Raw genomic sequence first — 14,681 nt, 5'->3', positions numbered from 1 at the left:
ATCATCGGGCACAATTCCTCCAAGTAACTCCAAAGTTGGGGCACAATTCCTCTCAATGACACCAATGATAGGGCACAATTCCTCCCAGTAACACCAATCATAGGGCACAATTTCTCCAAGTAACACCAAAATCGGGGCACAATTCCTCTCAATGACACCAAAGTTGGGGCACAATTCCTCCAAGTAACACCAAAATCGGGGCACAATTCCTCTCAATGACACCAATCATAGGGCACAATTCCTCCCAGTAACACCAAAGTTTGGGCACAATTCCTCCCAATGACACCAACAATGGGGCACAACTCCTCCCATGGATACCAACGATGGGGCATTGTTTATTCCCACTGACGTTGGGATATTTCCTACTCCCAATGGCCACAGGCCACCCCCCCTTAAGTCAGAAGGACAGTAAACTGGCCCTTTGTTTGGAGACCCCTGGTATATACTGTATAATAGTTTGGATGTTGGTTTGGTTTTTTACTCCACAGTCGCTAAAAAGGTGGGACGTCTGTAGCAGCTAACTCAGTAGACCTCTTAGCGTTGTAATTACCAGGCTGCAGCTAGGGGGAACTCTAATGTGAGACCACAGCAGAGTGATCCCATCTACCTCACATTAACCCTTTCGCTGTCAGAGCTGTGTTTGCATTATTTTTGCACACATGGTAAAATGCAGATTTTAGGCCTGAAGATTCGATATAAAACCCCCAAACGTGAATAGACCTCCTAGAAATGGTATTTCCTGCCTTTCGCTGTCAGAGCTGTTTTTGGACATTTTGGGCCTGAAGATTAGTTAAAACCCCCAATCATCTATTCTCTGAAAGCAGAGGCCCCGGAGAAAAAAATGGTGGTGATTGTGACGGTGTTCCTCGTACACAAATTTCCCCGTAATATCCGGGTTTATTTTCTGCCCTTCCCCCATTCTCTATGCTGTGATCTTTTCTACTTTGTTAATAATGTAACTCGTTGTGTATTGTATTCTACACAAATGAAGAATGACTCCGCCTCCACATTCCAGAAAAGTCATTTTCCTGACCAATCGGATTTCTTCCTTTACTGTTTCCTGATTTTATGACTGAAGTCTTGTTAAAAGAAAAATTGTAATAAAAAAATGTATTGAAGGTAAAATAAATGTTGTCGGTGCAATGATGACAAACGTTGTTCTCCAATAATCGCTCATAGAAGCCTTCACAGGTCATCAGATTGGAGTTCTTCATGAATAACGGGTGTGATCGTCGCTCTCACTCCGGGGTGTATGGGAATACGTAACGCGGGTGATACCATCGACATTTTCATCTGTCGGTTCCTACGTTATTGTTCCTATGTATGTGGGGGCTCAAACATTTTTGGGGAGGGGGTGTAAGTGTTTGGGTGTAACACTTATTTTCACCTAACTCTCTAATAGTTCCACATAAGGAAGCAATAACCTCCTATGTGATAGGATATTGTAGTGACCGGTTCTCTTTATTGGGACTGTCTGTTAGGACAGAGGTTTGCGGGTTTCCCTCCCCTCTGCATGGTCTCATCTGCCCTGCTGATTCCAGGCCTGCAGGTGGCATAGCGGAGCCTGGGAAACATGGCGGGGGGTGGTGACCAATGGGAGAAGGACCCCCTTATATCAGTGGTCAGTGTAGTGGTCCCTTACATTGGTGACCAATGGGAGAAGGACCCCCTTATATGAGTGGTCTCTTCCATTGGTGACCAATAGGAAAAGGACCCCTTTATAACAGTGGTCAGTGTAGTGGTCCCTTCCATTGGTAACCAATAGGAAAAGGACCACCTTATGTCAGTGTGGGGATCCCTTACATTGGTGACCAATAGGCTGAAGACCCCCCTTATATCAGTGATCAGAGTAGTGGTCCCTTCCATTGGTAACCAATGGGAGAATGACCACCTTATGTCAGTGTGGTGATTCCTTACATTGGCAACCAATATCATTGGTCAGTCAGTGTAGTGGCCCCTACATTGGTGACCAATTAAAGAAGGACCCCCTTATAACAGTGGTCAGTGTAGTAATCACGTACATTGGTGACCAATGGGAGAAAGGCCACTCTTATATCGGAGGTCAGTGTAATGGACCCTTACATTGGTGACCAATGGGAGAAGGACCCCCTTAATATCATTGGTCAGTGTAGTGGCAGTTACATTGTTGAGCAATTGGAGAAGGACCCCCTTATAACAGTGGTCAGTGTAGTGGTCCCTTCCATTGGTAACCAATGGGAGAAGGACCCCCTTATATCAGTGTAGTGATTCCTTACATTGGCAACCAATGGGAGAAGGACCCCCTTAATATCATTGGTCAGTCAGTGTAGTGGCCCCTACATTGGTGACCAATTAAAGAAGGACCCCCTTATAACAGTGGTCAGTGTAGTAATCACGTAAATTGGTGACCAATGGGAGAAAGGCCCCTCTTATATCGGAGGTCAGTGTAATGGTCCCTTACATTGGTGACCAATGGGAGAAAGGCCCCACTTATATCGGAGGTCAGTGTAATGAACCCTTACATTGGTGACCAATGGGAGATGGACCCCCTTAAATCAGCGGTCAGTGTAGTGGTCCCTTACATTGGTGACCAATGGGAGAAGAACCCCCTTATATCAATGGTCAGTGTAATGGTTCCTTCCATTGGTGACCAATGGGAGAAGGACCCTGTACAGGATGTCAATGTTGGGTCCTGGATAGGAGGTACCCCCTTATATCAGTGGTTCCTTACTTTGGTGACTAATGGGAGAAGGACCCCTTATATCAGTGGTCAGTGTAGTGGTCCCTTACATTGGTGACCAATGGAAGAAGGACCCCCTTATATCAGTGGTCAGTGTAGTGGTCTCCTGCATTGGTGACCAATTGGAGAAGGACCCCCTTTTATCAGTTGTCAGTGTAGTGGTCCCTTACATTGGTGACCAATGGGAGAAGGACCCCCTTATATCAGTGGTCAGTGTAGTGGTCCCTTACATTGGTGACCAAAGGAAGAAGGACCCTGTACAGGATGTCAATGTTGGGTCCTGGATAGGAGGTATGTTTCCCCAGTGTTTAGTTTGTGGTCCTTTAAAGGGGACCACAAGAGACAGTTGAAGTACTCAGGGATTCTCACCCATGCAGAGTGAGTGTTTCCAGACTGATCTGGTAATGGGGGGAAATGTGATTTGCAGTTTCCTCAGGATTGTTAAATCCTCGTGGATCCCGGAATTCGTAGTTTCAGAGAGATATTGGGTGGAAATGATCCTCCAACTCTGACTATGGGTACTTCGGTCCTGAAAAGATTATCCCACCGGCAAGAGATGGGTGAAAAGAGCAGGAAGACGTCATCGAGTGTCCATGAGGTGTGGTGTGAAGCAGGACACCCTCGTGAAAAAGATCTGTGTGATGTTTGTTTCTGAGATGCAACTAGGGACCTCTGAAGCAAGAAGGGACTTTATAACCCTGTGGTGGGACAGGCATATGCTGGCAATGAGCTGGGGTCTTATTTTGTGTACCAGAAGCATGAAGTCCAAGCTGTTTTGGCAAATAAAGATTGTTTGGTTTTACCACTTCTGCTATCTACTTACCCAAACTCCCCCAAAATATTCCAACTGGTGCTTGGATGCTGGCAATCTAGTCATGAATGCCATTGGAAGCAAAGACTTGACCAGTGCCTCCATTGTATGTCCTGGGTAAGAGCAGCACAGGCACTGCAAACCTCTGAGGGAGGCATGGAGGAGTTTTCGTAAGAGCCCTGGTCACAGAATGTCATAGGCCTTCGCGAAAACAAACCTCTACCATGGGCAAGTTCAAACTCACCGGGAACAGTCCTTCACGCAAGACAACTGCCGTCATCAGGAGAACTTGGCTTTGTTGATACAGACTCTGCAGCTGAAGTCAAGCAGACCCAGGTGGCCACTTTAGTAAAATTGCTGAAGGTGGTTGTCACCCTTAGCAACCAAGTGACTGGGAGGCCCAGGCGCTACTTGCAGAACCTCATGCCCCACCATGATGTGGAAGCATTCCTAGCCATTCCTCATGGCTGAGAGAGAGAGGTGGCCTTAGGACCACTGGGTCAACCTCATTGCTCCATTCCTATTGGGGTGAAACTGCAGAAGGCTATTATGACCTACCATCAGCTGATGCCTGAGATTATGCTAAACTAAAGGGAGCGATTTTAGCCCACCTTGGCTTGTTAAAGAAATGTGGGAGAGCCAATCTTCTCTACATAAGACAATGGAGAAGCATATCACCCAAATAAGGGAAAGAATCGCTAGAGTGATGCCTCTGATAATGGAGCATTTATTAGAGGGGGCCCGAGAATCGCAGAGAAGAAGAGTGTATATTTGGTCCATGAAGCTCACAAAGCTCCAAGTTGTGGACTGGGTGTCTGTGCTTATACCAACCGCGGAGAATAAGTTCTTGGCCAAGTGGCAGGGGCCATCTGAGGTGGTAGAAAATGTTGGTGAGGTAATCGATAAGGTTCACCAACCTGGGAAGCGGACGCCTTATCAAATCTACCGCTGCCCCCTTAGGAGCCTCCAATTTTTGGTTCCCCAGCCAAGCAACATACATTTTAGTCCATGAGCTTGGTTTTTAGGATTTTTTAGGGATTTCAACTTGGATAGGGTAAAAGGGGTTATTGGATGCCCAACTTGACTCAAAAAATTAGGACAACTTCCATCTCTGGCACACTGCAAGATATTTGGCTGTATCCCTCCGGAACAACAATAGTCTTTAGCAAAGAAATCCCCTCCTAGGAGTTTGGTGTCCCCCTGAGTGGATTTTCCCAACTTGTAGGAGCTCTTGGTCCACTCAATGAAAAATAGAAGCCCACCTGACTACGGTATCTCAACCTAAGGTACGGGATTGGGTAAGTGATAAACTGTCCCCTGAAGACTTGCCAAGAACTTGCATCTAGTAGACTTATCCCTTATAGGCCCTGGGGGTGTAGAGGTACTCACACCGTCCTATAATAGATAGAACTACTTTCAGGCCTTCTGCTGGGCTGGTTTCTTTCCAGGCTACGCAGGCTGTCCTTCCCCGGTGGACCTCAGGGCAGTAGAGTTCCCTCTTTCAGCTTTCCTCCAACCCCCAGCCTGGAGGCAGAACCCCCCTTCCCTGGGGCCCCCTCCCAGACTACACAACAGCACCTCAACCATCCATCTTCTACCCAATTCCCCTGCTTGCCAGGCTCCTCAATATTTATGGACTGGTTCAGACACCCTGCCAGACCTGCTCCATGGGGATTGGCCAGATTTGCATAAATATTCAGATCCCTGTCTCTATACCACTGCCCACCAGCTTCTAGAAGCTACCATAAAAGCTCCAGAACCAGGGGGAGGCGATAGAGGCATGGTCTACAGAGCCTTTCAGCCTAACCTGAATCTGAACCCTGACCCAAATAACAGACTCATGCAACTACCATGAGTCAAGTAAATATTCCTACACCTATTCTAGCACAAGAGGGTGCTACACACATGAGTCTGTTAAAACCATGGAAAGATCAGAAGCAGGTAGCTGCCCTTGCTGAGGTGAATTCAGAGGGGTGGAATAGGGAGAATTTTTTTAGGACTTGAGCATGAAGAAATCACGGAACCCTAATGTAAAGCCTAGTACACACGCAACGATTATAGGCCGACCGATCGTCCGTCTTTTGTCCAGAGTGGTATTTTGTTGGTTGGAATGTGCCTAGACACATTTTCTCGCCCAACAAAATTCTACTTCAGAATTGATGTCATGTGTTGGTTTGCTTTCTTTGTGTTCTTTCTTCTCTGAGCATGCCCAGTCTTGCTCAAAAGATTTTTCCCTGTCGAAATCTGTACTGACTGCACGAAAATCGGCCGTGTTTTGACGGAGGACAAAAATTTTATAGCCTGCACACCAGATTTTTTTTGGCCGAAAAGTCGGAGTCGGTTGTCGGAAGCATCATACTAACAAGCCGAAAATCGGCAGATCGGTCGTCGGACGAAAATTCCCTGCCGATTTTCGACGTGTGTGTACGAGGCTTAAAGGTCTAAGTAAAACCCTATCAAATCCTCAAGGCACACAGAAAAGCTGAATCAGAGGAAGTTTGGAAAATGCTTGAGTTCGATATCATTGATGAGTCACAGAGGGAATGATCAAGCCCGATTGTGTTGGCCCAACAGGACTTCCTCGGTAGGAAGTTGATGGCTCTTGAGAAAAATTGCTTCGTAGTGGAACAAGAGTGGCTGACCATAAAATGTGCTTTAGACCCCTTGCGCTGTTTTCTCCATGACAGGAAGTTCTGTTTGGTGTTGTACAATGTCCCACTGACCTGGATGAGACAGAAAAAACTAATGTTAGGTCAACCGGTTCTTAGCCTGTTTCAGGCCTGTGTTCTGTGGTGGAACACAGGCATGGATAACAACACCAGAATGCCAATGCCCTCTCTAGGGTACACTGCAGTGTCACACATTGCTTTGGACACCTTTGTGTCAAGGCAGAAAGAGGGGAATATGTGCAAGATGCCAGGGATGGGTTGTGAAAGGGAAATATGTGTCCCCGGTGTTAGGGTTGTGGTCCCTTTAAGGGAGACAACAATTGAAAGTTGGAGAACTCCCAGGTTCTCACCCATGCATATTGAGGGGTTCCTGAGGTGATCCAGTAGGGGGGGAAAACTGGCTTTCAGTTTTCCCAGGATTGTTAAAACTTCATATGAGTGCTGGAATTCAGAAGCTTGGAGATCAGCTAGTTAGTAATCCAAACTCCCCCAATTATTACAGACTGCCTTTTATCAGTGGTCAGTGTAGTGGTCCCTTAGATTGGTGATCAATGGGAGAAGGACCCCCTTATATCAGTGGTCAGTGTAGTTTACCTTACATTGGTGACCAAGGGGAGAAGGACCCCCTTATATCAGTGGTCACTGCAGTGGTCCCTTACATTGGTGACCAATGGGAGAAGGAGCCCCTTATATCAGTGGTCACTGCAGTGTTCCCTAACATTGGTGACCAATGGGAGAGGGATCCCCTTATATCCGTGATCCATGGGAGAAGGACATTCTTACATCATCTTCATTGGGAAGACTGATCCATGATGCCGGGTGTCACTGAGAGACAGAAATTGTTCATTGCTCATGGAACCCCTAGAAACCTTTGGAGGAACCCTGGCTGAGAATGGCTGAACTAAGCAGTAATATATTTCTCTCCCCCTTGGTGGGAGTGGAGATGACCCCCATCTATAAGGATATACAGTACAGACACACACAGCACAAGGCCGTGTTCTCACTACGAGATGGTTCTCGGGGTTGCAGTTCCTCTAAGCTCCACAAGGTGGTGATCTCACTTTTACCCAAACAGTAAGTCTCTATGGAAAATAGGAAGTAATATCAGGTACAAACAGGAAGTCTCTATGGAAGTCCGGAAGTGATGTCAAATATAAATAGGAAGTTCCGGGTGAGAGGTGAGTTGGGAGGAAGTAGAGAGGAGACGTTGCTGGAAGTGGCAGCAGAGGAGGTAATAAGATCTTATTGTATATTTACACCCAGTAATCCCCCCCCCCCCCCCCGTCATTCCAGCAGGCTGTCGGAGATTGGAGCCTTGCAGCCGGAGTTCTGGCAACACCGGCCAAAAGTCAGCAAGTTCACATTCCTGGACATCATGATGACCCAACATTGACCTCACAGCCCTGCCCCAGAGCAAACAAGTCTTATCATTCCTTGTCTGCAGATCTAAACCTAATCCAGACCAGTTCAGAAACCCAACAGAGAAAAGGGTATTTCTGATCTGGCAGGCCAAGTGGGTTCCGGGTTCATGAAAATGTATCAAACACTAAACAGTTCAAACTAAATGTGTTCCCATGGTGGTAGTAGTTCTTAAATGTACAGAAACCCTCCTATTCCTCCCTCCCCCCACATCCTATTATTGTTTGACCGATACCATCCAAATAATTCTTCCTTTGATTTCCCAAAGTTATCCATCTACAAGGAGACCTGTATAGATCAAATGACGGCACCAATGACAAAGGAGGAGGACCGGAGTCACATGACTGAGAAGATACTAAACCTCACCCTGGAGATCATCTACCTGCTGACTGGAGAGGTGAGGAGGATTCTGGGAGGTCACATGACATCACTCTTATCTCTATTAATAAAACACAGACCTGACCGGAGAGGTGAGGAGTCTTCTGGGAGGTCAAATGACATCACTCTTATCTCTATTAATAAAACACAGACCTGACCGTAGAGGTGAGGAGGATTCTGGGAGGTCACATGACATCACTCTTCTCTATATTAATAAAACACAGACCTGACCGGAGAGGTGAGGAGGATTCTGGGATTCTAACATGATATTCCTATTGGTTCTCCAATACAGAGATTTCCTCTTCGAAAGTCAGGTGATCATATGACCATCACAGTGCCTCCATGTGACTCCCTAAAACCTGAGAGACACAACATGCAGAAGATTCTAGAAGTCACCAAGAAGATGATGGAGCTGCTGACAGGAGAGGTGAGCGGTGCTGGGAATTCTGGGACATTATCCAGTAACAGACAAGGGATGTGTCTGGATGGTGACTGTATCATTGTGTGTGTCAGGTTCCTATAAGGTGTCAGGATGTCACTGTCTATTTCTCCATGGAGGAGTGGGAGTATTTAGAAGGACACAAGGATCTCTACAAGGACGTCATGATGGAGAATCAGCCACCCCTCACATCACCGGGTAAGAGGAGACTTTATTGTAAAGGAGAGAGCAGTACGGAGGGTCCACCTAGATCCCCCATCATCTGATAAACACATAGAAACAATGTATTCAGTCAGTGTGTGTGTTTCCTACAGATGGATCCAGTAATGGGAACCCACCAGAGAGATGTCCCCATCCTCTGTATTCCCGGGATTCCACACAGGAAGGTCACACCATCCCTCACCATCATCAGGTAGATGAAGAACAATATTGGTAGTAATGATTTATACACAATAATGTTTGTTACAATGAATGTTTTATTATATATTCAGAGTGGAAATCTCGGAGATGATAATATTGATGTTAAAGAAGAGTATAAAGAGGAGGATGAGGAGTATGGAGTGATGGAGGAATTTTCAGAAGGACACAAGGATATGATGGAGCCGCCTAATACCAGGAACCCACCAGAGAGATGTCCCCGTCCTCTGTATTCCCGGGATTCCACACAGGAAGATCACACCATCCCTAACCATTACAATGTTAGTAGGACGCTGTATCTAGGACACAGACTCATGGAGTCGATTTGTGGATTTCTTAGGTGATGTCACGATAACAAAGCTCATATTTTACAGATAATATTTAAATCCTTCTCGTAGTGTGAAGATCTGATGGATATAAAAGTTGAGATTAAATCAGAAGAAGAGACATATGTGAGGGATGATCAGCAGTCTATGGAGGAGGATGGAATAACGGGGACATTTATAGAGGAGGACACTCCTACAGAGATCAGCACAGGTGGGTCATTAACACTAAATACATTCCTCCACCCATACTGCTCACTGATTGGTCCAGAGTAGGGCGGGGACTGGGTGTTATCAGCCTGTAACACCCTGGTCACTTTCCTGAGCTGTGTTCCCCGTCCTTTGTATATTCTATGTTATAATCCTGGTGTTTCTATTTTAGTAGATGGACGGGAGATGAGGATAACCTCAGAGGATTGTCTCACTTTGTCTCCAGACTGTAAAGTAGAAGATGAGGACATCACACAGTATAGTCCAGGAGAAAACCCGGCTACCTCAAATGTCCATCCGGAACCACACAGTGTAGATGGACCATCGTATTCCTCTTATCCTGAGGAACCTCAGACTGTGAGGGACGGTGCCGGACCATCGTATTCCTTTTATCCTGAGGAACCTCAGACTGTGAGGGACAGTGCCGGACCATCGTATTCCTCTTATCCTGAGGAACCTCAGATTGTGAGGGACAGTGCCGGACCATCGTATTCCTCTTATCCTGAGGAACCTCAGACTGTGAGGGACGGTGCCGTACCATCGTATTCCTCTTATCCTGAGGAACCTCAGACTGTGGGGGACGGTGTCGTCCTTCCAACACATAAGGGGTTTCCCTGTACTGTATGCGGGAAATGTTTCCATTTAAAATACCGTCTTAATGAGCATGAAAGATCTCACACAGGGGAGAAGTGGTATTCCTGTCCTGAGTGTGGGAAATGTTTTTCAAATCAGTCAAATCTTAAAAAACATCAGAGATTGCACACGGGGGAGAAGTCATATTCCTGTCCTGATTGTGAGCAATGCTTTGTAGAAAAATCACAACTTATCATACATCAGAGTTGTCATATGGGGGAGAAGCCGTATTCTTTTTTAGAGTGCGAGAAATGTTCTTCTGAGAAGTATATTCTGTACACACATCAGAGATTGCACACAGAGAAAAAGCCGTATTCCTGTCCTGAGTGCGGAAAATGTTTTTCAGTGAAGGCCACTCTTTCTACACATCAGAGATCACACACAGGGGAGAAGCCGTATTCCTGTCCTGAGTGTGGGAAATGTTTTTCGGACAAGTCCAGCCGTTACAGGCATTTGAGATTGCACACGGGGGAGAAGCCGTATTTATGTTCTGACTGCGGGAAAAGTTTTTCAGACAAGTCCAATCGTAACAGACATCAGAGATCTCACACGAGGGAGAAGCCGTATTCCTGTCCTGAGTGAGAGAATTGTTATGAGACATTTATATAATGACTTGGAGTATGTAGCAGATCAATGAATAGTCCTCCTAGGAATGTTATTACCAGGCTGCAGCTAGGGGGCGCTCTAATGTGACACCCCAGCAGAGTGATCCCATCTACCTCACATTAAACCCTTTCACTGTCAGAGCTGTTCTTGGGCCTGAAGATTAGATAAAACCCCCAAACCTATATATTTTCTGAAAGCAGAGGCCCCGGAGAATAAAATGGTGGTGATTGTTAAGGTGTTCCTCGTACACTAATATCCGGGTGTATTTTCTGCCCTTCCACCATTCTCTATGGTGTGATCTTTTCTGCAACACTTAGTTATAATAATGTAACACGTTGTGTATTGTATTCTACACAAATGAATAACGACTCCGCCTCCACATTCCAGAAAAGTCATTCTCCTGACCAATCAAATTTCTTCCTTTACTGTTTCCTGATCTTATGACTGCAATCTTGAATAAAATTCGAATAAAAAATGTTTTGAAGGGAAAATAAATGGTGTCAATGCAATGATGACAAACGTTGTTCTCCAATAATCACTCATAAAAGCCTTCACAGGTTTGTGTAAAAAAAAAAAAAAATTATAAAAATGTCATACGGGTACAATGTTATATGACTGCGTAATTGTCATTCAAAGTGTGACAGTGCTGAAAGCTGAGAATTGGCCTGGGCAGGAAGGGGGGGGGGGGGTTTTCTGGTAGATAAGTGATTAATGGGACTGTTGGTCTGTTAGGACAGAGGTTCACGGGTCTTCCTCCCGTCTACATGGTATCCTCTGTCATGCCAATTCCAGGAGAGAAAGAGAGGACAGAGGTTCGCGGGTCTTCCTTCCCTCTTCATGGTATCCACTGTCATGCCAATTCCAGGAAAGAAAGGGAGGACAGAGGTTTGCGGGTCTTCCTCTCCTCTGCATGGTATCCTCTGTCATGCCAATTCCTCCTGGAATCACAATTGTGCTGTATCACAACACCATTTAGATGGCGTCTCCCTTTCTCTCCTGGAATTGGCATGACAGAGGATACCATGCAGAGGGGAGGAAGACCCGCGAACCTCTGTCCTCCCTTTCGCTCTTCCTTTCATTAGAGCCTGCTTCTCTCCTGGAGTGCAGCCCAGTGTTTGTATCCATAAAGCATCTTCACTGTTCACAGAAATTGAACCTTCCTTTTATTGTGGACATCCCTCTGGCTAGTTCTGTTGCTCAGTGGTCCCTTACATTGGTGACCAATGGGAGAAAGACTCCCTTATATTAGTGGTATTATTTTATTATTATTATTATTTTTTTATTATTTCAGGTACTTATATAGCGCTGTCAATTTACGCAGCGCTTTACATATACATTGTACATTGTACATTCACATCAGTCCCTGCCCTCAAGGAGCATACAATCTAAGGTCCCTAACTAACATACAGTACATACACAGTAGGGCCATTTTTTTTTTTTTATACAGGATCCAATTAACCTACCAGCATGTCTTTGGAGTGTGGGAGGAAACCGGGGTCCCTGGAGGAAACCCACACAGGCACAGGGAGAACATGCAAACTCCAGGCAGGTAGTGTCGTGGTTGGGATTCGAACCAGTGACCCTCTTGCTGCTAGGTAAAAGTGCTAACCACTACACCACTGGTCCCTTACATTGGTGACCAATGGGAGAAGATCCCCCTTATATCATCATCAGTGGGAAGACTGCCCCCCTTACAGATCATTGATGTCAGTTGTTACTGAGAGACAGAAATTGTTCATTGCTCATGGAACCCCTAGAAACCTTTGGAAGAACCCTGGCTGAGAAAGGCTGGACTAGGCATTAATATATTTCTCTCCCCCTTGGTGGGAGTGGAGATGACCCGTCTATAAGGATATACAGTACATACACACAGCACAAGGCCGTGTTCACACTACGAGACGTTTCTCGGGGCTGCAGTTCCTCTGAGCTCCACAAGATGGTGATCTCACTTCTACCCAGACAGGAAGTCTCTATGGAAGACAGGAAGTGATGTCAGGTACATGTCAGGTATAAATAGGAAGTTCCGGGTGAAAGGTCAGTCAGGAGGAAGTAGAGAGGAGACAATACTGGAAGTGGCAGTAGAAGAGGTAATAAGATTTTATTTTCTATTTACACCCAGTAACCCCTCCGTCATGTCCGTCCTCTTCCTCCATAGTCACTGTGACGTCTTTTATCTCCAGCAGATGACGATACACACATATATAGTGTGAAAACCTAGAATCTAGATTAACCCCTTCAGGGTCAGAACAATTCCCCCACTTACGGGGCCGGAACATTCTCTTCATGTTGGAGATGAATTCTAGTAATACGTTCCTCTAAACAAACAGCACTGACAATAAACAGAGAAGACAATGACCATCCTGACCATACATGGCCTATAAAGGGCAATTATTACACTACACAGGCAGCCAATGGCCAAGCATTACACTATGCAGCCAACTCAATGATGGAGTGCCGGGGTCAGGAGTATGGAGCATAGAGCCCCTTACATTGCTGGTCAGGAGGAAGAAAACCTTCCCCACCCTGCCATGAAAAATATGTTCTATCATCAATGTCAGAGGGAGGAAAATACTGAGGAGTCTCTAAGGGAGTAGTAGGGCTGAAGGACTTTGGGGCCCCTGAGGTGGTATTACTTCTGAGAGGATACTAGAGCTGAACAGTTCTGAGTGGGTAGTGTAGCTGAAGGACTTTGGACCCTTCATAGGCTTGGCAGTGGTGTTGGGCGAACAGTTCAGACCGAGCTTAAGTTTGGCTCGAACATCACCTGTTCATACATTCGGTGAACACCGGATTTTGCGGAGCACACAAAGGGATGTTTCACCCGCCGAGTGCCCCACAATGCGCTGCAAAAGTGCATTCTAATCCCTGATTTTCTGAAGCCATGCACCTGACTGCTAGTTCCATGGCTGTTCCATCATTGATGTCAGAGGGAGGAAAATACTGGGGGTTCTGAGGGAAGTATAGGAGCTGAGGGGCCTCGGAGGGGGTACCAAAGCTGAAGGACTTCTGAGGGGATAGTATAGCTGAAGGACTCTGGGTCCTTGATAGGGTTGATGGGCTGCATGGCTTTGAAGGAAAAGTAGGCTGGAAGACTCAGGGGGGACTCTAGTGGAAGGGTTTCTTGTTCTGTGATTGTCCTCCCTCCCCATCTGTATTTATTTTTTTGAGACCTTACTGTACTGGCACCTGTCAGTGAAGGAATTGAAGGTGGCCTTCACCTTCTCATCATATCACTGCTCAAGTTATATTTTTTAGGATACTCTGTGGAATGAAGAAGGAAAGTCCTTCACCCCTTGGTGGACACTTGTTCTTAGAGAAGGTCTGTTTACACAGCATTGCCTAACGGATGGCCAGCGTATCAGTGCTGTGCATACAGGGCGGCAGTCCCATACCTTCCCAAGGCACAGGGTCTGGCAGTGCCCGGTGCTGGTATTCAGTAGACATGTGCAATTCATTTTGGTCCGAATACAAATTTGGACAAATGTTTGGTTATATACATCCGAATCTCCGAATAGAATAGTATTGAAATTCATTAAAATTCATCTTGTTTGTTCGTTTTCGTTTAGTTTCGGATAGGTTTGTTATGTTACTAATTTTATTTCATCGTTTTATTTCACTTTCGTTAAGTTTTTTTAATTCTCTAACAAATTCCAAATTTTCACAATGATTCAAATTTGGATCAGTCGAAAAATGGACGACCCATTCGAATTCTGTATGAAGAATAGTTGGCTGTTAAGTAGTAGGCCAGAAAGGCGGCCGCCGCGTTCTTAACAACCGATGACCCATCAGCTGTCAGCGGGCTTCCCCACTGACAGCTGAAATGTAAACTAAAGAATGCCGGCAATAGAAAATTCAGAAAAATCAAAACAGCGTGGGGTCCCCCCCCCAATCTATACCAGACCCTTCAACCCACGAGTTTTTGACATCTCTAAAATTAAAAAAAATAAAAACAATATCCCCCAATGTAGATCCATCACACTGCCCACCGCCACCGCCGGACCCAAAAAAAAAATCCTCCGGCCTTGTCGAACGCTCCTTCCCGACTGCCTGCTCCTCC

At 45.8% G+C, this 14,681-nt stretch overlaps 2 protein-coding genes across 2 annotated transcripts in view; both read left to right on the top strand.

The window, feature by feature from the left end:
- The window catches only part of LOC309564465 (uncharacterized protein), a gene marked incomplete at both ends in the record, with an annotated part of 1,172,539 nt that overhangs the window by 144,720 nt on the left and 1,013,138 nt on the right, over positions 1-14,681 (top strand).
- The window catches only part of LOC309564108 (uncharacterized protein), a 30,020-nt gene continuing 23,800 nt past the window's right edge, over positions 8,462-14,681 (top strand). Inside the window, exons 1-4 of the mRNA XM_082268736.1 lie at positions 8,462-8,633; positions 8,750-8,847; positions 8,927-9,133; positions 9,251-9,382. Of these exons, the coding sequence (XP_082124862.1) occupies positions 8,549-8,633; positions 8,750-8,847; positions 8,927-9,133; positions 9,251-9,382 (522 nt within the window). The 5' untranslated portion in view covers positions 8,462-8,548. The remainder of the gene's footprint in view (positions 8,634-8,749; positions 8,848-8,926; positions 9,134-9,250; positions 9,383-14,681) is intronic.

This window comes from Pelophylax lessonae (genome assembly GCF_965119305.1).
Source record: "Pelophylax lessonae genome assembly, chromosome: 9".
NCBI lineage: Eukaryota > Metazoa > Chordata > Amphibia > Anura > Ranidae > Pelophylax > Pelophylax lessonae.
Note: the sequence above shows the minus strand (reverse complement) of the source record. Positions and strands in the feature narration are given on the sequence as shown.